Here is a 23,363-nt window from a genome sequence, read left to right as displayed (position 1 = left end):
CGCAGGATTTATGCATGATTGGACTACATGACTCATGCATCTTGTATTGTGTGATTGTGATTATTGTACGCCCTAGCGACATAAGGGCCGTGACCTCCACAGGCATGCCGTGGATGACCAGATGGGATACCAAAAATGTTTACTTCGAGCATCTGGGTACTTTGGATGTCCATGGGTGAAAGTCCCTAAACCTCCGAGGCCAGGAGACGCCCCAACGTCGAGACCGAGTAGATACATGAGCGCCCTAGTGTCGAATACCAAGAGGCCGCGTCTCCCACTGTGTCGTGGTCGGTTGGGAGGGAGTGTAATCTCACCTACCCGAGCGTAGGGTGCATAGCTAGGCTGAGTTTGACCAGCTCATGAATGGTCCGCTATTGACGTGCCGAGTAGATATTGGCTGACTATTGGTTAGGCGGATAATGAGGTCTCTTCCACTTACAATGTCAGTGGGCGACGATTTGCATGTAGAGTGTACTAGACTCCGGTGATTATCCCAAAGATGAACAGTACTAATATGTGGACTTATTGGGCAGGAGTTGCATACTCATTTATTCATTCACTATCCACTCGGGCTAATGGTGTGCAACCATTTGTTACGTGTGCCTTCGCAATGGCCAGGATTTCGGTTGAGGCGTATAACTAACCTGAGATCAGGAGTTTACCACATTGAGTCTGACTATCCAAATTTAGGTATGAGACTAGTTTGGATAGAAGTCCCTTGTGATGGACCCCGTAGCCTGCGATACTACGTACTATCATCCCGACTTCACACTCTAGCCTGGTCATTTTATTCGCATCGCATATTGCATTACATCCGCAACATTTAATATTTTGGGATTTGTTATGTTTCTACACTTATATGGCCTAGACGGACTCAACAGGATTTACATATTGTATTATACCCTCGACATCTAATATTTGGCTCTTTATGACTCCTCATTTGCATAGCTGATCTGTATTACGTAATCTGATATTGATTGACTCATGAATCTGTCAGTATTTTCGCTTACTCTGATATAGTATGATTCATGATCTTATCAGTATTTCTGATACTGTATGATTATGGCATTGTATTGGATACTTGACACTTATCTTGTGCACACACTTTCACCATCCTCTAAGCTTTCTATAAGCTTATGCACGATAGATGCATGCAGGTGGCGTTGCAGCAGTGTTGAGTTTGGAGCATGCAGCGGACCTCTGGAGCTTTGATTTTCGATATATGTATTTTCCTTTCAGCATTGTATTCAAATATTTATATTAGTGGATATGTGATGATGATGTTGCCGTTGTGATTTGGGTAAACTTATGGTTATGCTTCTTATGAGATAAATGTACATTGCAAAATCCTCCTTGTAGGATCCCAGGATTGGAATCTAGCGTATGTGCGCTGGAAGCCGAGAATGGGGTACTACAGAGGCTGTTGGCACCTGATTCGGTGATCAAAAATTTTGTGAGCTCGATTTTCGAGTCTAAGGCGTGACATCATATCCACACCATCCAAAATGCTTGGACGGTGCTGGACAGTATTTCGGCAATACTGCGGATCCCACCTCCATGTATGTTTCATATTCACACCGTCCAAAGTGTTTGGATGGTGCTGGACAATGAATAAGAGGCTGATTTACAGGGGCAATGTTTGGGCGGTGCTAATCATCACTGGTGCGCCTTGTGCCCAATAGAATGATAGTGTATAGTGATACACATATTGCACCTACCACTATTGAAATGATTTTAGATGTAATCCAAGCTCTCACCCACATCATAGTGGGACCCACCGTGATATATATGTTGTATATTCACATCATCCATTCATGTGGCCCCCAGGTGATGTACGTGTTTAATCCGAGCTGTCCATGTAATGAGGCCCATTGGTGCGGCCCATTGATGCGACCCATATGATGTATGTGTGGCCCGTGTAATGAGGCCCATTGTGATGTATTTGAGGCCCATTGAGATGTATTTTCGGCCCATATGACGTAGCCCGTGTGACATATTTGAGGCCCATGTGATGGAGCCCACCTGTTGTGTATTTATGGCTCCTTTTTGGCGTGGCCCATTGAGTTGTATATCAAGCCCAATGTGATATTTTTGTAGCCCATAAGATGAGGCCCATTAATGCGGTCCACTTAATGTGTATGAGGCCCATTAGCGCGGCCCATTGATGCAGCCCACTTGATGTATATGAGGCCCATGTGTAAGGCCCACCTGTGATGTATATTAGGCCCATGTGTAGGGCCCACCCATTGTGTATTAAAGCCCATGGGTTGTGGCCCATTATGATGTATTCGAGGCCCATGGGCAAGGCTTGATATGATGTATTTATGGCCCATATGCTGAGGCCCATTGTGATGTATATGCGGCCCATGAGTGAGGCTCATAGTGATGTGTATTGTGTGGGGCCATGGGCCCACTATATGTTTGGCTCTATGTGGGCCACCCCTTAGGAGCAATGATGGTTAAAAGTCCACATTGATGGGCAATGATGGTTAAATGTCCACATTGTGACCTTCCCTTAGGCCCTTTGTTAGGCCGATTCTGATTGTCGTGGCTGATTATCGAGACCAATTCTGATTATCGAGGTCGATTCCGATTGCCGAGACCGATTGTCGAGGCCGATTATCAGGCCGATTGTATAGGTCGATTATCGAGGCTGATTATCGGTGTCGATTATCAGTGCCGATTGTCGATACCGATTATGAGTATGTGACAGCATAACATCATGTACATGCCCATACGCATCATCTGCATGTTTATTATAAGATGTGATTAACCATTGCATATGTCATTGGGTAGGTTATTATGAGACTCCCTGATAGGCAGAGATTGTCTCACATGAGCGCACGATATGCATAAGATTGATGCATGACTGGATTGTATGACTCATGCATTGTGTGTTATGATTATTGTACACCCTAGCGACATCAGGGTTGTAGCCTCCACAGGCATGTCGCGGATGGCTAGATGGGACACTGAAAATATTTGGTTCGAGTATCTGGGCACTTTGGATGTCCGTGAGTGAAAGTCCATAAACCTCTATGGCTAGAAGACGCCCCAACGTTTAGACCGAGTAGATACATGAGCGCCCGAGTGTCAAATACCAGTAGGCCGCGTCTGCCACTGTGTTATAGTCTTTTGGGAGGGGGTGTGGCCTTATCCGCCCGATTTGTAATAAGTAAAACTTGGCTGAGTTTGATCAGCTCATAATGGGTCTGCTATCACGTGTCGGGTTGGTATTGGCTGACTATTGGCCAGGCATATAGTGAGGTCTCTTCCACTCACCTAGTTACGCGCGATGGGGCAACAATCTGGTTTGGAGTGTACTAGACCCCGGTGATGATCCTAGAGATGTACAGTACTAATTTGTGGAGCAGGAGTTGCATACTCAGCATTTTACTCATTCATTCATTCATTCACTGTACACTAGGGCTGGTGGTGCGTAACTATTTGTTATGTGTATCTTCGTAATGGCCAGGATTTCGGTTAGGGCGCGCGACTAACCTGAGATCAGGAGTTTACCATATTGAGTCTGACTATCCAAATTTAAGTATGAGACTGGTTTGGATAGAAGTCCCTTGTGATGGACCCCGTAGCCTGCGATACTACATACTATCATCCCGACTTCACACTCCAGCTTGGTCATTTCATTCGTACTACTTATTGCATTACATCCGCGGCATATGGTATTCTGGGTTGCTATGTTTCTTCATTTATATGGACTAGATGAGGTTGATGACATTCGTGGACTCGCCAGGATTGCGTTTTGCATTGCATCCTCGGTGTCTGATATTTATCTTATTATGTCTCCACATTGCATAGCTGATCTACATTGCTTCCTTAGTATGTGATATTGGTTTATGTTTTTGCATCGCATAGCCTTGGTACGGCTGATATCACTCATGGACTTACCAGTATATTTCCGCTTACTCTGAATCATATAATCTTAATAGTATTTCTGACATTGTATGATTATGACATTGTATTGAATACTTGACACTTATCTTGTGCACACACTTACACCACCCTCTAAGCTTTCTATAAGCTTATGCATGATAGATGTGTGTAGGTGGTGTTAGGTCGCATCAACGTTGAGCTTGGAGAGTACAGCGGACTTCTGGAGCTTTGATTTTATTTGACATATGTATTTCCCTTTCAACATTGTATTAAATGTTTATATTAGTAGATATATAATGATGATGTTGCTTTTGTGATTTGGGTAAACTTATGGTTATGCTTCTTACGAGATAAATGTACGTTGAAAAATCCTCCTTGTAGCACCCTAGGATCGAAACCTGGCGTATGAGCTCTAGGAGCTGAGAATGGGGTACTATGGAGGTTGTCGGCACCGAATTCGATGATCGGGATTCATGTGAGTCCGATTTTCGAGTTTGGGGCGTGACAGTGGAGCTCGACACGGGCGCCCATACAGAGCTTCATATGGCGTCATGCCGATGCTAACTTAGAAGCTATTATTATAGGCAAATTCAGTGTAAGGGAGGCAATCATCCCAGCTCTCTTGAAAATTCAGCACGCAAGCTCGCAACATGTCTTCCAATATTTAGTTTACCCATTCTGTTTGCCCATCTTTCTGCGGGTAGAAGGTGGTACTAAATTTTAGCTTCACTCCCATAGCTTCCTAGATGCGTGTCCAGAAAATCGACGTGAATCGGGCATCTCGGTCCGACACGATTTCTTGAGGGACGCCATGAAGTCGTATTATCTCTTTGATATACATTTTGGCCAAGTTGTCGGTGGAGCTAGAGGCCCATATTGGAAGGAAATGGGCTGATTTCGTTAACCGGTCCACAATCACCCATATTGAGTCATGTCCCTTGCTTGTCTTGGGCAATCCGAAGATAAAGTCCATGGATATAAAATTCCATTTCCATTCAGCCAAAGGTATGGGTTGCAAGAGGCCCGATGATTGGCGGTGCTCGGCCTTGACCTGTTGACAAGTGAGACATCGAGATACATAATCCGCTATTTCCCCCTTCATGTCGTCTCACCAATAGTTTCGCTTTAGGTCCCGCTACATCTTGGTGCTTCCCAGGTGATTGCTAGTTTAGAGTTGTGGGCGGCATTTAGGACTTCTTCCCGTAGTCCATGAAGATTTGGGACATAAAGACAGCCTCGATACCGCAACCCTCCAGCAGAACCGACTCTCCACTAGAATTCTGCATCGTTTCCCATTCTTCCTTTCATCCTTTTTAGCAACTCATCACCTTCCTAGGGTTCAATGATTTTACTATCAACCAATGGGTGAACCTGAACGTGGGTTATGGTCTCATAAGGTTCTTCCATTGTTAGCTTCATATTGAAGTCCCGTACAAATTCTACTATATTACAACTTTCACCATCAATGGAGCCACAAATTCAAGCACTCTCTTGCGGCTCAAGGCATCCGCCACCAAGTTGGCCTTGTTTGGGTGATAAGAGACCTCAAACTTGAAGTCCTTCAACTTCTCCATCCAGCGACGCTATCTCATGTTCAAATCCTTTTGAGTGAAGATGTACTTGAGGCTCTTATGGTCACAGAAGAGCTCAAACTCCTCTCCATAGAGATAGTGTCTCCATATCTTCAATGCAAAGACAACCGCTGCTAGTTCGAGGTCATGGGTAGGATAGTTCTCCTCATGCTTCCTTAGTTGTTGGGAGGCGTATGCAATTGCCTTGCCCTTCTGCATGAGTACGCAACCCAAGCCCACTCGGGAGGTGTCAGTATAGATGGTGTACTTAACTCCTTGCTCAGGTAACATGAGTACCGATGCCGATGTCAGTTTATCCTTCAACTCTTGGAAAGCCGCCTGTACCTTCTCTTTCCAGATGAACTTAATGTCCTTTCGCGTAAGCTGAGATAATAACCAGGCTATTTTTGAAAAATCCTTAATGAACCTTCGATAGTAGCCTATAAGACCAAGAAAATTTCTTACTTCTATAACTGAGCCCGATTGCCTCTAACCTTATACGGCTGCCACCTTGGCGAGGTCCATAGAAATGCCTTATTTGAACACCACATGACCCAGAAATTTGACCTCTTCCTTTCAGAAGTCGCATTTTCGAAACCACGCATGCAATTGATTCTACTTAAGCGTTTTGAGGACCGCTTGCAAGTGTTCCTCATGCTCTTCGCGACTCTTCGAGTATACCAGTATGTCGTCAATAAATATAATGACAAACCTGTATAAGAAAGGCTTGAAGACTTTGTTCATGAGATCCATGATACCGCTGGAGCATTAGTGAGTCCAAACGACATGACTAGGAACTCGTAGTGCCCGAAACAGGTTCTAAAGGCCGTTTTCTACACATCCTCCTTCCTAACTCGCAACTGGTGGTACCCCGATTGTAAATTAATCTTTGAGAAGTATCGAGCACCTCTCAGTTGGTCGAACAAGTCGTCGATCCTAGGCAACAGGTATTTGTTCCAAACCGTTACCTGGTTTAGCTTCCTATAATCTATGCACAATCGCAAGGTGCCATCCTTCTTGTTCACAAACAGGACCAGGGCTCCCCATGGCGAGGCACTGAGTCAAATAAAGCCCGACTCTAACAAGTTGTCAATTTGAGTTCTAAGCTCTTCCATCTCACATGGGGGCATGCGGTAAGTCAGCAAGGAGATGGGTGTGGTACTAAGAGTCAAATCGATTGTGAAGTCTATTTCCCGTCGAGGAGGAAGCCCAGGTATGGGTTTGAACACATCTACGAAATCTTGGACCACGGGGGTGGTTGTTAGCGAGGGTCCATCATAACCCTCTTCCAATGAAGCATAACACAAAATTCTATGTGCGTGGTTTACCTGGACTGGGAATGTGAAGGACGCACCTTCGCCCTCGCATATCTTCACCAATAGAGTGTCACAGTCGATTTCTGCCTTCATTATAGTCAACCAGTTCATGCCTAGGATAATGTCATAATGGAAAATCTTGGTCGTTATCAGGTCCACGAGTACCACATTGCTTCCCAAGTCTATGGGGCAGTCACAACATATCTTTGTTGCTTCTAAGAAGGTCTCAGTGGCAGCAATGATCTTCAGTCCTACGATGGGGGTGGGGCGTAGCTCTAAACGTTTGACGGTTACATGTGATATAAGAGAGGTATACGACCTGGTGTCCACAAAGAGGAATATGGGAGTACTTTGTATATGGGCTGTCACCTCGAAGGCCATAGGAGTGGGTGTGACTACATCCTGGCCTTCTATCGCCAATGCATGAACTCGAGCTTGTTACGGAAGATTGGGTCACTGCATAGGCCGTTGCGGCGGCCTAACTTGAGGTGTAGGGGCGATGGGACTACTGGCCAGGTCCAATCGCCTACAAAGGAGGAATCTGCAAGGCTTGCTGCGGGGGTCTATTGATGTGCTGAGGGGGCATGTAACCGAGGTCCCTCATCCTTGAAAAATTAAAAGGCTCAAAATGGCCTACTCTCTTGCAGTAGTTGCATACGCTGGCTGTGCAAAAGGAGCCGGACGGGCTGCAGGCCTGGGAGGAGAGCTCGAGCACAACCTTTTCCTGGTGAAGGATGAGGACTGTCCCTCCATCCTATTCTGTGGGGCCAGCTGTAGTCATGTTCAAGAGATTCGCTCTTCATCTTGTTCTGACCGAAGGGACATCTCTACTAATTCGGCATACGTCCTGATATTTGCGCAACACATCTTGGAGCGTATGCTGCTCCTAAGGCCCTCAGTAAAGCACCGCATCTTGGTCTCCTCATTTGCTACTATCAATGGAGCGTAGCGTGACAATTCAGCAAAACGGTTCTCATACTGCGCCACAAACATCCCTCCTTGTTGGAGGTGAAGGAACTCATTCTCCCTCTCATTACGGTACATCTGTGGGAAGTATTTTTAGTAGAAGTGGGTCTCAAATGCTTTCCACATCCATACGTAGTCTGCAGGGGTGGTCTTAAGTACGCTCTCCCACCATAAATCAGCCTCTTTCTGGAAGAGGTATGAGATCAGCTCGACACTCTGGGCTTCAGAGCAATGGAGAGGTCTAAGCAACTTAGTGACTCGGTTCAGCCAATACTTGGCTTCCTCTAGGCGATGGATGCCGACGAAGGTAGGTGGCCTAAATCTCTGGAACCGCTCAAATAAATTGCTTATGGCGACCGCAACAGTGGCAATGGCGGGCTGCTCCGGTGGTTTCATAACCATGTTGTGGGCCATGGTCCCCATTAGGGTGGCTAACAGTTGTTGCTGCTGCTGCATAAGAAGTAACATCTGCCCTATTGTATCCGTAGTTGGGGCTTTCTGGGGTGCGAATGTCGTGGCTTGAATTGGCTAGACTTTCGGGGCCAATTCTTGGGTAATACTACCCGCATTGTCGGTAGGCTGCCCCTTGGTGGCCTCGTTGATCATCGGGAGAGAAGTGATCCCTCTCGACTAGGCCGCCATAAGGTAGGCAGACAAAATGACCCTCTCCTCCTGAACTCATTTCCTAGAAGGATGTCCCTTAAGGGGTTAGGCACTAGAACAATATTATTATAAGAGTCGAGCACAATTTCATGCCTAGAAGCTTCATCCATAAATATCAATGACCAACCATTCAAAGGGATTCTTGAGGCAATAAGAGAAATTTCTAAGCAACTCCATACATTCACATTAGATTCAAATTGCCATTTACCATAGTCAGCCACATCACTTACACAAGGATTACATGAGTCATTAGATATTCCAAACATAAGGTACAGCCTAATCAAAACAAAAAGTTCCAACATCATTCAACAACAAGGGAGTAATTATAACTATTTCAAGCAAACAACTAATTATCAGCAAAGCTAGGCTACTATTCTTCCAGGTCAGACGAAGATCGGAGCGCTCCCTCCCCTTGATTGTAGCAAATCATGGCCTTTATAGCACGATACAGTTTCCTATTCCACTTCTCCTGTCTCGCTTGATTTTCTTCGATCCTAGCCATCCTAGCATCGAGTGCATCCAAGCGCTCGCATATGTCTGGAGCGGTGAGCGGCCCTTCGTCGACTTCCTCAGCTTCCTCCTCATCTCCATCCTCATCACTTCCATCATCTTCCTCTTCTTCTTCATCTGCATCCCCAAATTCTTCAATATGGGCCTGTCGTTGCTTGGGGCCCATTCCCATATGATTTAGTGTCTCATCGCCCAGTAATTTTGTTGGTACGGGGTTTTCATTTGATCCGCTCATCCCATGTTGGTGGGCCAACTGACAAACTAGGTGACCGAAAGGAAGGCCTATGTCCTTTCGAGTCGCCCTGGCGGCCTTAACAATGTGATGGAGAACTATGTTGGGGATGCACACATCTGCTCCACGACCCACTTAGTAGAGGAATTCTATCATATAGTGGGTGCACTCAGTGTGGTTTTCCAGCCTCGGATACACATTGTGAGTACAAATGCAGTGGAGTAAACGGTATTTTGGGGTCATGGCTGATGCATACAAGCCGACATCCTGCTTCCACTAGGCCGTATGGCCACACAAAAAGCTTGCACGCTCATCACGACCTCGATGTGTTTCACATTCCTTTCGTTGATCTGTACTTCTCCCAAAGGCACTCCAAGTATTTGGGAGAAGGCTTCCACTCCAAAGTGGATGTTCTGTCCACCCACTATGATATCAAAACCCAAAGGTGTGTATTGGGGATTTCTAATTCAGGTATAAAATGTTCTAGCTTGCCCTACTTCAGCCAGTAGGCTTCCGTTGAACATGAGACCCCATCCCTTTTCTACAAGTCGGTTGAGTAGGTCGTATTTATTGAACAAATGTTCCTACATGGAGGCCTTGAAGGCAACCTTGCGCACGCGGAAGTTTCCCAAATCTTCAATGGGTGGTTGGGCAACTTGTATTGCAAGCTCCCTTTGGGGATCATTTCTTCTCTTGGATCGGACCTCGGGGTTTGATCTTCCTCTTGGATTGGCATTGCACTTGCTTCACCTTTTTTGGCTTGGCCCTTCACGTGGGTTGGCCTTCTTCTTACTCCAGCTCTCATGGCTCGGTCCTACTTCCTCCTCCATGAGAGAGAGAAACATGGGAATGGAAAAGATGGAGGTAATGGTTGCAAGGAGAGCCATCTTCTTCGGCTAGAGATAGGTTTCTTAGAGGTTAGAGATAAGGAGTGGAGTGGTGGTGTAGGGGTAGTTGGGATGGGGCAATGTAAATAGGAGAAAGGAGATGATTGATTGTTGGAAGGTGGTTTTGGGGATTGAATGTTGGAGGATGGGTTTGATGTTGAATGTCGTAGGATGGTTTGGATGTGAGGAAGAAGAGGTGGGTTATTGAAGGTGGGGGTTTGGGAGAGAGTGGATGTGAAGAAGGAGAAATGGGTTTGAGGAAAGGATTCAAGGGTTTGGAGAGGAAGAGGATTTTTATGGGTTTGGGAGGAATGAAGTGTAATGAAAGAGGGGAAAAGGGGTTATAGGGTTTTAAAATAGCAAAGAAAATGGGCCCCACTTGCATTTGAACTTCAAAAGGGGCCACCAATCGGGCGCCTCGGGCGTGGCCCACGCGTGACACTAGTCCCCCGGTTGTGGGCAACACCCCCCGGGAGTGGGCCACGCAGGCCTCTGGCCTCCCGAGCATGGGCAACACCCCTCGGGCATGGGCCACGTGATTTCCGGCCTCCAGGGCATGAGTAACACCCCCCAGGAAGTGCCATATATGAATTTGGGGTAGGAGAAGCTACTCTTTCCAAATAAGCTGGTTATTTCACAAGATTCCATCAAGTTAATTGTCGAAAATTCATTTTATTTATATTTTTACTATTTATAGTAAATTTTAGTTTAATTATAGCTCTTCATCCCCTGAGCTTCAGAGTTGTGTTCAACATGAAAAGTACCAGAAAAATTAAAAGAATAAAACAGTGGAAGGTGAGATTTTTAAAGGAGGTGGGTTGAAAGGAGGAGTTGAGACTTAGGGATTGGGTGGACTGGGCTACTTGAATTACTTATTTGGTTAAATCGAGTCTTGCCGTTAAGTTCTCGAGCCCTTACCCAAGGATGGGCTGAAACGTGTAAGGCTCCCAGGTCTGATCCCAGTATCATCGTGCTCTCTCTCTCTCTCTCTCTCTCTCTCTCTCTCTCTCTCCTCAATCTAAACCCTCCGAAAGTTAGATCTTCCATCTAAGACTCGACGGTTCAGAATACCTGGGGTAGGTCCTATTGTTTCAGTATCACTATTGCGCTCTATCCTACGTCAGTGGATGTGTTATAGTGAGTTTACGGTCCACGACCTAATTGATTCCAAACCATTGCTCTGATACTAACTTGTAACGCCCTGAAATTTGGGAGTCGAGTAACACTCAACTTCTAAGTTTCCGAGTGTCACTTATATCCTAATTGTAGTAATTTTGCATATAATTCAATTAAAATGAGCAATAAAAGAATTGACTGGAATATAAACACAACCACAACTAATCTACTTAAATAAAAGCAGCTAGAGAATACGAGTCTACAGGAAATATCAAATCGGTCGCACAAGGTGTTGCCCGGTAAAATACACATGTGAAATGTCTAAAAGAAATGGTGTGCTCGATCTCCTTGCTCAACAGCCCATAATCAACCCGCACAGTCTATGGGGATCCACCCATAAGATGGAAGTAGGAAATCTCCTCTTCCTCGTCTATGTTCACCCTGCTCGGCTCGTCGAGCTCCACCTCACCTGCATCTAATGAAATGTCTGATTGGTGTTTTAAAACACCGTCCAAGAGTGGGAGTGAGTAGCTAACTCAATGAGTGTCATTAGACATAAGTTACATTAAATAACAATTCTGTGATGAATTTAATGAAAAACACACATTCATAAATCTCTAACTAATCTTTGTTAATGCATATGCATGAATTATGGTATGATGCATGACCTCACCAACAACACTCCCTCAAGCGACTTCGTCTAACGTTCACATATGACCAACACTTCCTCATTACAACCTCAACTGTCGAGTCGCCAATCTAACTAGTACGATGCGATCATGGACATGTTAGCCGAGTGCTTAGTTAATTTCGTTCATCCAACTGATTTGGGAAAACTGGTACACCCCGACGATATCATTGCCCTTATCCATTTGTGAGGCCAAGGTCCATGACTTACGAGTCAGGGCCCCGCGATCCTTAATCCCATCGGGTTCCTCACCCCCGATGAAAGCACGTGAGGAGTGCTAAGAATAGGGATCGCTCGAGGTCACTGCGGGGAGGCTCATCACCTCAGCATAGGCCGACAGATCGGACATATTGTCCCATTCCACATGCCCGGCTCACGAGTCTGTGGATCGATTCTAGCTGTTGTCAGTGGGCGTCTGTGGGCGTGGGGTATTCCAAGTTCTAAACAGGTGTGAGCAAACATAATTAACAAACATGACTGGTCAGTCGGTGGACTAAACCGTCCAAATTCAGGCGAGCACATAACGCACGACATCGGGTGCAAGTAACCCATGTAGTCCTACTACTATCATACATTCGCGTCCACCCAAATCAGTCAGTCTAATCACGGGACGGCCCAACCAATGGGACCACCCTTACAAACCGCAGATTCCTGACCAACCTAGATAATGTGTTATATTCAATAACATTTCTAAGAAGATAAAATTCATCCTCAAGTACAGATGGAAATAAACATATAATAAATCGAGGAATAAATTTCAAGATGTTAAAATGAATGCAAACTACTCTTAACAGCAGAAATTAGACGTGTGTGCATGCGGTGTCGGATTGCCTAAGAGACAAGAAGATCACAAGTCAACCATACTGCAAGAAAATACAATCATGCATGCAGCAAGGAAGAATATGTAGGAAATAAGATGCAAGAATGAACATACAGCATAGTTTTCAGGTCCAAATAATTTGAAGACTAATCCAACGTCAATTTATCAGCGCATGCATGTTAGGTAGACTTATCAAACAAGATTCCAATTAGGTTTTCCTCTAAATTGCACATGCACATCAATCTAGCATTTACTATCATTAAATTTATCATAGAATTGGTACTTGGCCACCTAAGGATAATGGTCCGCACCTATGGATCGCTGAGAGCTTGCAGAATCGACCTAGGGGTGCCGAACTCACAAGTCGATTTGGTAAGGTCCTGAGTCAAATGCATCTGCATGTTAGGGCACATGCAAGGGTCTATCTTAATAAAATAAATTTCGTAAAGAGAATGGGTGATTACCTCCCAATAAGGTGGAATTTTCTTTTGTGGTTGTGGATGGAAGATTCTTTGGGGAAGAGGAAGGAGATTCTCCAAGGTTCCAATCCCTTGGGCCCCAACTCCTACTACACTCTCCTTCTCTCTCTTCTTCCTCTTTTCTTTTTCTCTTCTCTCTCTCTTCTCTCTCTTCTCTCTCTTTTGTTGTTGGAGCTTGTTGTAGGAGTGAGTGAGAGAGAGAGTTAGAGGGTTTTATTCCCTAGATTTGGGCCAAATGGCCTTGAGTTATATTATTTTCCCTCAAATGCCCCTGTGGGCCCCAGTTCTGACTGTTGGGGCTGCCTTAATGGCCCCCTAGTCATGAAATTTGTAGGATAGATGTCCCATGGTCCGATGAAGGGTCGTACAAAGTTTGAAGGCAAACAGATGTGAGGTTTTATCGCAATGGGTCTATTGATCCCTTCAAATGGCCTTGTGGGACCCCTTTTAGCTGTTGGGGTTGCCCTGATGGCCCCCCGGCCATGAAAGGATAGGTGCCCCACGGCCCGATGAAGGGATTTGTAAAGTTTGAAGGCAAACGGATGCGGGGTTTTATTGCAAGAGGTCGATTTGCGATCAACGGTCACTGTTCCACGATCAAGGTTTAGATTTTGTGCATGAGTGTAGAGAAATGTTTTCAGCCTTCGATGTAAATTTAAAAGAAATCTGATGGCTAAAATGTCTCATTTCCCTGTTTCAATCAAGAGGACCATTGATTTAAAATTTTAAACATGGGTGAGTCGTGTTTGGCAAGTACCGACTGGATAGTATGAATATTTCATTTCCGGGAGCTCTCTGGGTCCGTAATTCGTGTCGGACCATAAGCCCAGCGAAGTTCACGGCCTCCCCAAGTTTTAGATTTTCCTACCCTTCCCTGGCCGTTGCACGGCCTGCACAGGCAGTTGCCAAGTACAATCAGGCGAACCAGCTTTACGGCCCGCATTCGGTCAAAGCATATTCAAACTCGACCGCATTAATGGAATAACTCGGGTTAATTCATTGGTGGTATCCCTCACACGAGCGGTTTGATCGAACGGTCCTGCAGCAGTTCCCACGTGGATGCCTCAGGACACTAACTGATTGGGCCGCATGTTACACATCTTCACTAAGTCCTTGTTATTTTCTTATAGCTTTTTGATGTAGATAGGGTCGCGGATAGTTACATGGTCAAGATGGTTCAAAAAAGGCCCGGTCGACGACAGAAGTGATCTGGACCGTCAGACCTTAAATCAGGCATATCTCAAATTCTAGAATGAGTTATCGGACATAAAATATATGATTTTGGGGTAGAACGAGCTACTTTAGCCAACCAAACCCACTATGCCGGGTTACGCAAGCCGGATTTGCGAAATACTGCCAGATCGATGGTCGTTTCCATATTTTAATTCTGTTTTTACTATAAATAGTAAGTTTTAGTTTGATTATAACTCTTCATCCGTTGGGCTTTAGGAGTTATGCCCAACGCAAAGGAGCTTAGAAAAATTAGGAGAACGGTTTGGTGAAGCCAAATAGGACACTTACTATTTTTGGCCGAAAACCTTGCGCACTAGTAGACATCACAACCGTCTACAAATAATAAGTTTACTATTTATCGTAAGTCGCGAATTCTAGGAGTTTTAGTTGTAGTTTGATTCTGATTTCTCTCCCATTGCTTGGTATCCCTATTTAAAGGGTTATGAACTCATTTTTTATTTATCATTCATCAATTAATTTCGAATTTATTAGAATTTATTTATATTTTCTTGCTTTCTTTCCTCGTGGATTCAAGAAGTCTCTACGAGGAGTCTAGAGAAGTTCCGTGGATTCGAAATAGTTATCCTCTTGAGAAAGACGGTGCTCAACCTCACATCCTTCCTTGCGTCACTTTTATTTTTGTAATAAGTTGTGCCTATTTGATATATATGATCCATCTTAAGGGGATGTTGAAATGAGTGTCAATTGCATAGGCATTGTAAAGTAGTTGAATAAGTGAGTTATATTCGGCCAAGCCCATGTTAGCTGGCCCAACATGGGACACGGTTTAGACATGGTGCATATATATATATATATATATATATATATATAGTTGAGGATGATATACCTATATGCCTGTATCTTCTCTCTCTCTCTCTCTCTCTCTCTCTCTCTCTCTCTCTCTCTCTCTCTCTCTTCCTCCTCTTTATAATGTGGGGCCCACCATCAACATTTTTGTCCATCATGTATGACCCACCTTTAATATCCACCACCCATGATGTGGAGCCCACCTTTGATGTAGACTATCCATCATGCGGACCCTACATTTGATATTGGCCAACCATCATACATATTTTGTGTTTCTAACATTGCATGGATGGTGGTTCTAATACTATATGGATTGTGGTTCTAACACTATAAATTACAGTTCTAACATGCGTGGATCGCAGTTCTAACACTGTGGATCGCAGTTCTAACAGGATTGTGTGATTCCATGAAAATGGTCATAACTCCCTCATTACAGATAAGATTAGGATAATCTTAAGCTCGTTAGAAAGATAGTTTGATGAGCTTTTAAATGGGATTAAAATCACCTCATTTAGACATTATTTGATCTTTTTAAAATGGGCCCAAAGTTTATGATAATGTTTATGTTCATTTTTAGCTTCACGCAATCTTAAAAAATGTCATAACTCTCTTATAGGTGGGATCAATGCGATCTTAAGCTTGTTAGAAGGATAATTCGACAACCTTTCAAATAAGATTAAAATAATCTAATTTAGACACTTTTTAACCTTTTAAAAACAATACCAATACTCAACTCTTGACAAAAGATCTATTCAACTCAGCTTAATCTTTTTAAGTAAGAAGAAGAATCCATCTTCTAAAAATAAAGTTTTGATATTTCTCATTTTTTTTTTATATTAGTTTCTTTCACGGCAAACCATTTAAATAAAATTTTTGCAGGAAAGTATAGTTCTGGTTATGTTTTTTTTTTTTTTTTTTATAATTCAATACACTTTTTGGAGAAAGATCTATCTAAGCAAAATCTTTTTAAAAAATAAGAAGAAACCATCTTCGAAAAGTAAAACATTTGTAATATTTTTTAATCTCATCTTTTCTTATTTTCTTCTCAAACAACCATTGTGTACATAAGGATTAAAATAAAATTTTATATATATATATATATATATATATATATATATATATATATATATATATATATATATATATATATATTCTTAAGTGGGAGTTTCTACCGTAGAGAATAGTTGAAAAACATGAAAGACTACGAGAGAGTTGTCAAAAAACACCCAAAAAAAAATGCCTAAGAGTGATCTGGTAGCATGAATAATTATAGGAATATAACGGTAGAAGAAAAGTTAACCAAAGAATAGTGGTAAAAGATAGTACAAGTATAAAAAATTTAACAAGAACATCTTCGTCTCGGAAATTTGAAAAAGATTTCAGAAGCTAAATGAAGTATTTATGTAAAAAAGCCACGACCTTCTCTTTACTCTTCGTTTGATGATGAATGTGGTATTAGTTGGATCGTGTTGTATCGTGGAGGGTATAATACCACAGCTGCATGTGGCCCACCTTTTTGTGAGTATACGTATAATCCACTTCGTTCTTCATGGGCAGCCCCTCGATTTTAAGCCTTGTGGGGAAGTATCTTCCCTATACACGAATCAATTCGGCCACAGCACAGGATATAATTGAAATACAAAGCCAACCATAATTTTCCTGAGGTTCACTCCGGTTTTCCATCCTATCTAAACCGTTCATCAGGTATTAAAAAAAAAAAGTCACCTGGATAAAGCAATTATTTCAAAAATCAGACTAATCGAAAACTCAGCTTTGGTTATAATTTGATATGATTCCTCGCAATGTTGCTCACCTGAGTTTCAGATCAGTCCAAGATTTCAGATGTGCACTGAAAATTAGGGTATTTATCTGATGGACGGAGTGGATTTTAAATAAAAATATGGTGGACCCCACAGAGCTCCGGCGTTGTACCTGCTTCCAATACACGTGCTGTAGCAGAGGATTCGTGTCGTATGCTGTGAGCTGGTAAAATCAACACCATCCTTTTGTTACTTAGCGAGAACGCTACCGAAAATGGACGGTTGTAATGAGTGTTACTTAGAATTACGTAAACGCCCTCGTTAGTTAGAAGCCTAGCTTTTAGTAAATGCAATCGAGTGTCACAGCATTTTAAGTCACACGCCATCAACTTCTCCCTCATTTCCTTCCTAAAGTAACCATACAATATCAAAAGCAATCCTATCCGTTGATCTTGAAAATACTCTCTCAAACTGTTCAAAAGAAATCCTATCCGTTGATCCTGAAAATACTCTCTCAAACTTTCTTTTCCATGTTGGAAGAGAACCATAACATGAATCAACCATCCACACAACGTACACATAGCAGGATTATGCATCAATCGTGTCCATCCATCCTTTGAGCCATATCATGGATGGTCTACGTTTCAAAAGCCACACCTATTGGGCTTTATTGTCCTTCTGATCGATGGCTCTCAATTTTATTTTATATTTTTTAAAATATAAGCCATCCATGCGAGGACTGGATTGATGGATGGACCGATTTTCATATTACACTGCCATGTGTACAAGGAGAGATGACTCTACCAGTTAGGATTTCTCATATTTACCCTACCATATGTATCCTTCCCAATCTACCGAGGGCTTTTGTGTCGTATTGACTCAATGTACTACCCACCTTTTTTAGTTGGACGTAAAAAAAAAAACTTAAGCACGAAAGTAGACTTTATTAGTACGGACTAATTCAAAAATACAGAAAAACCCCTGCTTTAAACAACTTTCTACTCACTTTTGCAAAAACAACGTGGGAAATTTCATCCCGAAGTCCAATTTCGTAACGTAAGGTTTTAGGACGTCACCAATTCACGCTGGGTAAAAGGCAGCGTCTAAAGCCACAATTATTTCATCTACCGATGAATTGCATGATCCTGATTCGTGAAGTGTCTGGATAGTAGGGGTTCCCACGTCAGTGGGTCTCGCCCTGACCATCTGGCCCACCTTAATGTATTGTGGTATATCCATGCCATCAATCAGTATTTTCAGCTAATTTTAGGACATGGTCCAAAAAATGAAGGAGATTCAAATCTTAAGTGGGCCACACCACAGGAAACAGTGGTCATTAAATACCCACTATTAAAACTTTCTAAGGCCCACTATAATGCTTATTTGCCATCCAACCTGTTGACAAGGTTAAACAGACCTGGATGAAGTTTTTAATGGTTGCAATTCAATCCACCATACTGTGTACTCCATCTGAGATTTGGATCTGCATCATATTTAGGACCATTTCTTGAGCAGGAGGGATTAGGTGAGACTGCAGATCCATGGACCCTGACTGTGGGGCCTACTGTGATGTATATGACTATATCCATGCTGTCCATTTATATTGAAAGCTCACTTTAGGATATTATCAAATAAAAAATAAAAAAATGAAGCAGTTCCAAATCCCAGATGGACTATAATACAGGACATATTAATAATTAACCATTAAAAACTTCTCATGAGCCACCAAAGCTTTTGATTAAGATGATATTTGTGTGGTCTCTTCATCTAAGGTGTTTGTGACCTTATCAATAGGTTGGAAGGCAAATAAATATTCCAGTGGAATCAATGAAATTTTTAATGGTGGAGATTCAATCACCGCTGTTTCCAGTGACGTGGTCCATCTAAGATTTGAGTCAGCTAGACAAGAGGCCTTACAATGTGGGTCCCACTCATCAACACCATAGAAATTGGATCAGCACCAATGAGAGAGGAAGAATGGAATGTGAGTAGACGAGAGGCCCACCCAAGTAGCTTGGTGCCTTAAGTGGAGTGTGGGCCCCAATGCCACCTCCATCAAATGAAGATCAACAAATCAACAAATAGTCGATCAGCCTACCCGGCAGTTAGTGTGGATTAGGTGTGGCCTGTCCTCACCCAACATCGCAGGGCCCACTTTGATGTATGTGTTAAATATTGATGTTGTCCATCTATTTTTTTAGCGCATTTTAGTGAATATGCCCAAAATTGAAGAGGATCCAAATATCAGGTGGAACCATTGGAAAATGTTGTGATCAACCATTAAAAACTTATCATAGGCTAGAAAAGTTTTGTACATGTTTGTTTGTTTTCTTCCCTCCATTCTCTTCGTGTAGGTCACCTTGACTTTTGTTGCCTTACTATTTCATATTTGGTCACATAATTCATGGGAGTATGCTGGAATTGAGTTGAATGTACGGCTCAATTCAAACCGAACAACTACAACCCAAGTGCTAAGATATGCACATGTGTCGGAATTGATCATATGTGACATATGTGATAGAGATTGAATAAGATTAGTAGTCTATTCAGCCACTCATACAATAATTTTTAAAGATAATTATGTGATTATTATAGCCTGAGGTTCATCATTTAAAGATGAGTTGTACATTTGCCTTTTTTATGAAAAGACTTTTTCAATATAAATAAAATATAAAAGAAATTCTTAACCTCAGCTACAGAGAACAACTGCAGAGCAACTTTCTAAATGGAGAATTTGCTTAATACTCGATTGAATCATATAAGTGTCGATTCAAATTACTATAAAAGTTAGTAGTTACTCAATTATTACTACCGATTACAATGAAGAATGTAAATGACCGATAATGCAAAAGAGCATAAGGTTGTAGAGTGATATATTTGATTTGGTTTGGTTGATATTAGACCCTTACTTTTATTGAATTTCTTATTATTTATGGCCTTAAATTAACTATTTATCTGGATGCTCCCATGTTATGATAGTTGCTATAATCATTTCAGCGGTATTGATTTTCTAGAGATCTCTTTCTAAGCTTGCCGCCTATCTTATAACTATTCCAGGCTTCCTTATCAACTCGATCATGTTCCATTCGACCACTCTTATTGTGTGAATGATGTGGCATCACTTAATAGATGCCACTTCTATCACAGCAAAATCTGCATCAAATAATTTCGTATATTTTAAATACACCACACAGCTCTCGTAAAATTACATGTCCCTCTCTCATTAACTCTCATGAGAAGAGATAAAAACTAGAGTACAACTACCTTATCAACAAGTTGGATGGAAAATAGAGAAATTTTCAACTGTGTTCAAGGGTCCTATAACCTTATCAATAAGTTGGATGGCAAATAAACTTGGCAAATAAACATTATGGCAGGCACTACAGAGCTTTCAATGGCGGGCATTCGACCACTACTTTTTTCATATTGTGTGGTCCTTTATTTTTTTTGGCTTGTGCCCAAAAAATCCATAAAGGTGTAGATATACAATACATAAAGGTGATCCAACACAGAGGTGCACTGTCCACGGTTAATGCCGCATCGTGTTGGCTGAGGCTGGGACTCGGCTCCGTGCCTGCTCAGCGCTTTTGATATAATCTAAGCAATACGTTCTCTCAATTTTAGTAGCAACCTATTAATGAGGTGATGAAGGGAAAATACAAATAATAGATTTATTCAAAACTCTATACCTTCAATCCCTACCGTTCCGTGTGATGCGGTCCACTTGAACTTTAGATCTGCCTCGTTATTTTAATTCACACACTTAAAATGAGCTTACAAAATAGATGGACAGCACGGATCAAATACATACATCATGATGGGACCACAGTGCTTTGATGGCATCAGCCAAACCGCGTCCAGTTTGGGAATTACGACGCTGGATGAGTTCAGAGCCCAGATCACCATTAGAATCTTCTGGAAGAGCAAGAGGGCAGTTCTGGGAAATTTTTTTATTTTTTTTAATCATGGAAATTCCCACTCTCTCCTTCTCTTTATATATATAAAAAGATGTTCATCTCTCATCTCTCTTACAGGTGCTTACATTCATTTCCAGCATCTTTTGTTCAGTACATCGCGGAGAATAGTAGTTTCTTCCTTCCAATGGAGAATTACGTTTCCAGAGGGAGGGATACAGGCCATAATCGTAATTTCCGGATGAATTCAGGCCAGAATCGCCAGTTTCGGCAAGCCGGTGGGCTCCAGACCGGCGCGCAGATGGCAGCCGCCCATATGCAGAATTCGGACCGGGATCGATCGTTCCGTGACGCGGCCACGGACCACTCGGCGGGAAAGAAAATTCTTGTAAATTCCCATTCTCTCCTTCCCTATATTAAATAGTTCATCTCTTTCTTTCTTATAGGTGCTTGCATACATTTCCAGTATCTTTTGCTTCAGTACATCGCGGAGAACAGTAGTTTCTTCGTTCAAACGCAGAATCACGCTTCCAGAGGCTCTAGAGGGAGCGGCAGACACCAATCAGAATACCCACATCAGACGCGTAATTTCAGGCAGAATTCAGGCCAGAATCGCCAGCGTCGAGAAACCGGTGGGCCCCAGCCAGCCGCGCCGACGGCGGCCGCACATGTGCAGAATTCGGGCCGGGGTCGATCATTCCGTGATCCGGCCACGCGCCACTCGGCGAATCCTAGAGGGAATGGCGGCGATGGTGGAGGCTCAGGACGAGGCGGCAGAGATGGGGCCCACTATGTGGCCCGCCAACCGAGTTCGGAACCTGTTGCGACGACTACCGCAATCGGTGAGCATTTCTTCCACCATTGTTTTCGTCACTCTGTAATATAATATAATATATATATATGATGATGATGATGATGATCTTGACTCGGACTATTTGGGTTGATCTGGCCTTGACTCGAGCTCGACTCCATTGATTGGGTGAGTTGACTTTAAATCACGTGCCGAAGTTGGCACATGTGTGAGTCCTTCTGCTCATCAGGTGCTTCCCACCATGAGCATGCCCCGGCCTAACACCCAGCCTGATCCGATCATTTAGTGGGCCCCACCATCAGGATGCCCTGGCCCAAGATCATCAGCTGGGGTCCACTGCTAGGATGCCTCCTATTCCAATCTCGGATAGGCCAGCACTGTCTTTAAACACATGATGGCCTAATCATCGGGTGGGCCCCACCTGAAGATACCCTGGCCTGAAACCAGCTTGAGTTGGGATTGGGGTAGGAAAACCCCAATCGATTTGAAATTGGGTTGGGCTTGTGTTGATCAAATTCGGGTCAGGTTGGGAATAATCTCATGTATTTGAGTCGGATTGGTTGAGCAAATTCATCTTGAGTATGATTTTTATCTATGCAGCCACATCAGGACGTGCAAACCGAGCCGCTATCAATTCATCTTCGATAGTCTTCAGAGGATCATCTACAACCTCTGTTACACCAATCCCCGGAGCACCTAACCAATATGGCTGGTCTCACCACTGCTCTGCGCTTTTCTCTTGGCGTATGGGGTCGGTAGTAGGTGGAATTCAGTGTCTTCTCGTTACTGCCATCAGCATCATCTTCTTCTTCTTCTTCTTTGTTCAATGAGATTGGTAACCTTCTGGAGGTGTATGATGATCTCAAGAATCGTATGAATTTCGGTTGATAACCGTTGGTTTAGAGTACTGCCTTTCAGGCCATGTTCGGATGGACCATCTCCCAAAAACTGTCCAGAATATTGGTATTTGGAAGATCCCAGCTACCAATCTTGGGCCCCAGTTCTTCTCTCTCTCTCTCTCTCTCTCTCTCTCTCTCTCTCTCTCCACCCCTTCTTCTTGTACATCGGACCATGTCTGGATCTATAGGTAGTTTACTTTGAGATGGAGTGTTTTAGTGGAGTTAAGGAGTGTTTGGTCTTGTTATGGTTTGGGAGAGTTGTTTTAGTAGTTACAGGAGTGTTGGTCTTGTGATGGTTTGTGTTGCTTTGCTTCATGTACTCTTATTAGACTCAGTTCTACTATGGATTGTTGTGTGTTTGAAAGGTGTTAGTCTCTTAATAAAATTTTACTTGTGTGGAAGATTTTCTTATAAATTCTCAAGGTGGTTTGCTATGCTCACATGCTATTCGAGCTTTCTGTCAGGTGGGCCACACACGAGTTTTTATATATTATTTTTATTTTTCTACTACCCAGCCATTTGTTTTGCACATTGGGCCAACTTAGGAGCAAAACAGCCTGATTTTTTATCTATATATTTAAACAGTGCGGCCTGGCCCACCTGATGGAGAAGTCGGATCTTCAATGCATGCCATATTGGCATGTGTGGGTCGTGCATGTGGGGTTTGCAAACTTCTTGAATTGGTAGCTATCAAGGGTTAGATATAGTTAAAAGTTGTGTACTTGTACAAGATCCGGCCCATTAATTTATGGAGCTCTATTGCGGATGGAATGTACCGAATGAATGGAGGAGTCTTG

General features: G+C 43.0%; 1 protein-coding gene across 2 annotated transcripts in view; it reads left to right on the top strand.

Annotated features, from left to right (window-relative positions):
* Nucleotides 1-22,687, top strand: part of LOC131218728 (uncharacterized) — a 50,977-nt gene extending 28,290 nt beyond the window's left edge. Inside the window, exons 1-3 of one of the 2 annotated variants that reach the window (XM_058213480.1) lie at nt 20,881-21,244; nt 21,323-21,698; nt 22,268-22,687. In XM_058213480.1, the coding sequence (XP_058069463.1) occupies nt 20,951-21,244; nt 21,323-21,698; nt 22,268-22,497 (900 nt within the window). In that variant the 5' untranslated portion in view covers nt 20,881-20,950 and the 3' untranslated portion in view covers nt 22,498-22,687. Of the gene's footprint in view, nt 1-20,880; nt 21,245-21,322; nt 21,699-22,267 lie in introns of those variants that run through there. The other variant, XM_058213481.1, reaches the window with a different exon arrangement.
* The last annotated feature ends 676 nt before the right edge of the window (nt 22,688-23,363 follow it).

The sequence above is a fragment of the Magnolia sinica genome, chromosome 11, assembly GCF_029962835.1.
Source record: "Magnolia sinica isolate HGM2019 chromosome 11, MsV1, whole genome shotgun sequence".
NCBI classification, from domain to species: domain Eukaryota; kingdom Viridiplantae; phylum Streptophyta; class Magnoliopsida; order Magnoliales; family Magnoliaceae; genus Magnolia; species Magnolia sinica.
The sequence above is the reverse complement of the archived record's forward strand: the minus strand, read 5'-3'. Positions and strand labels throughout refer to the sequence as shown.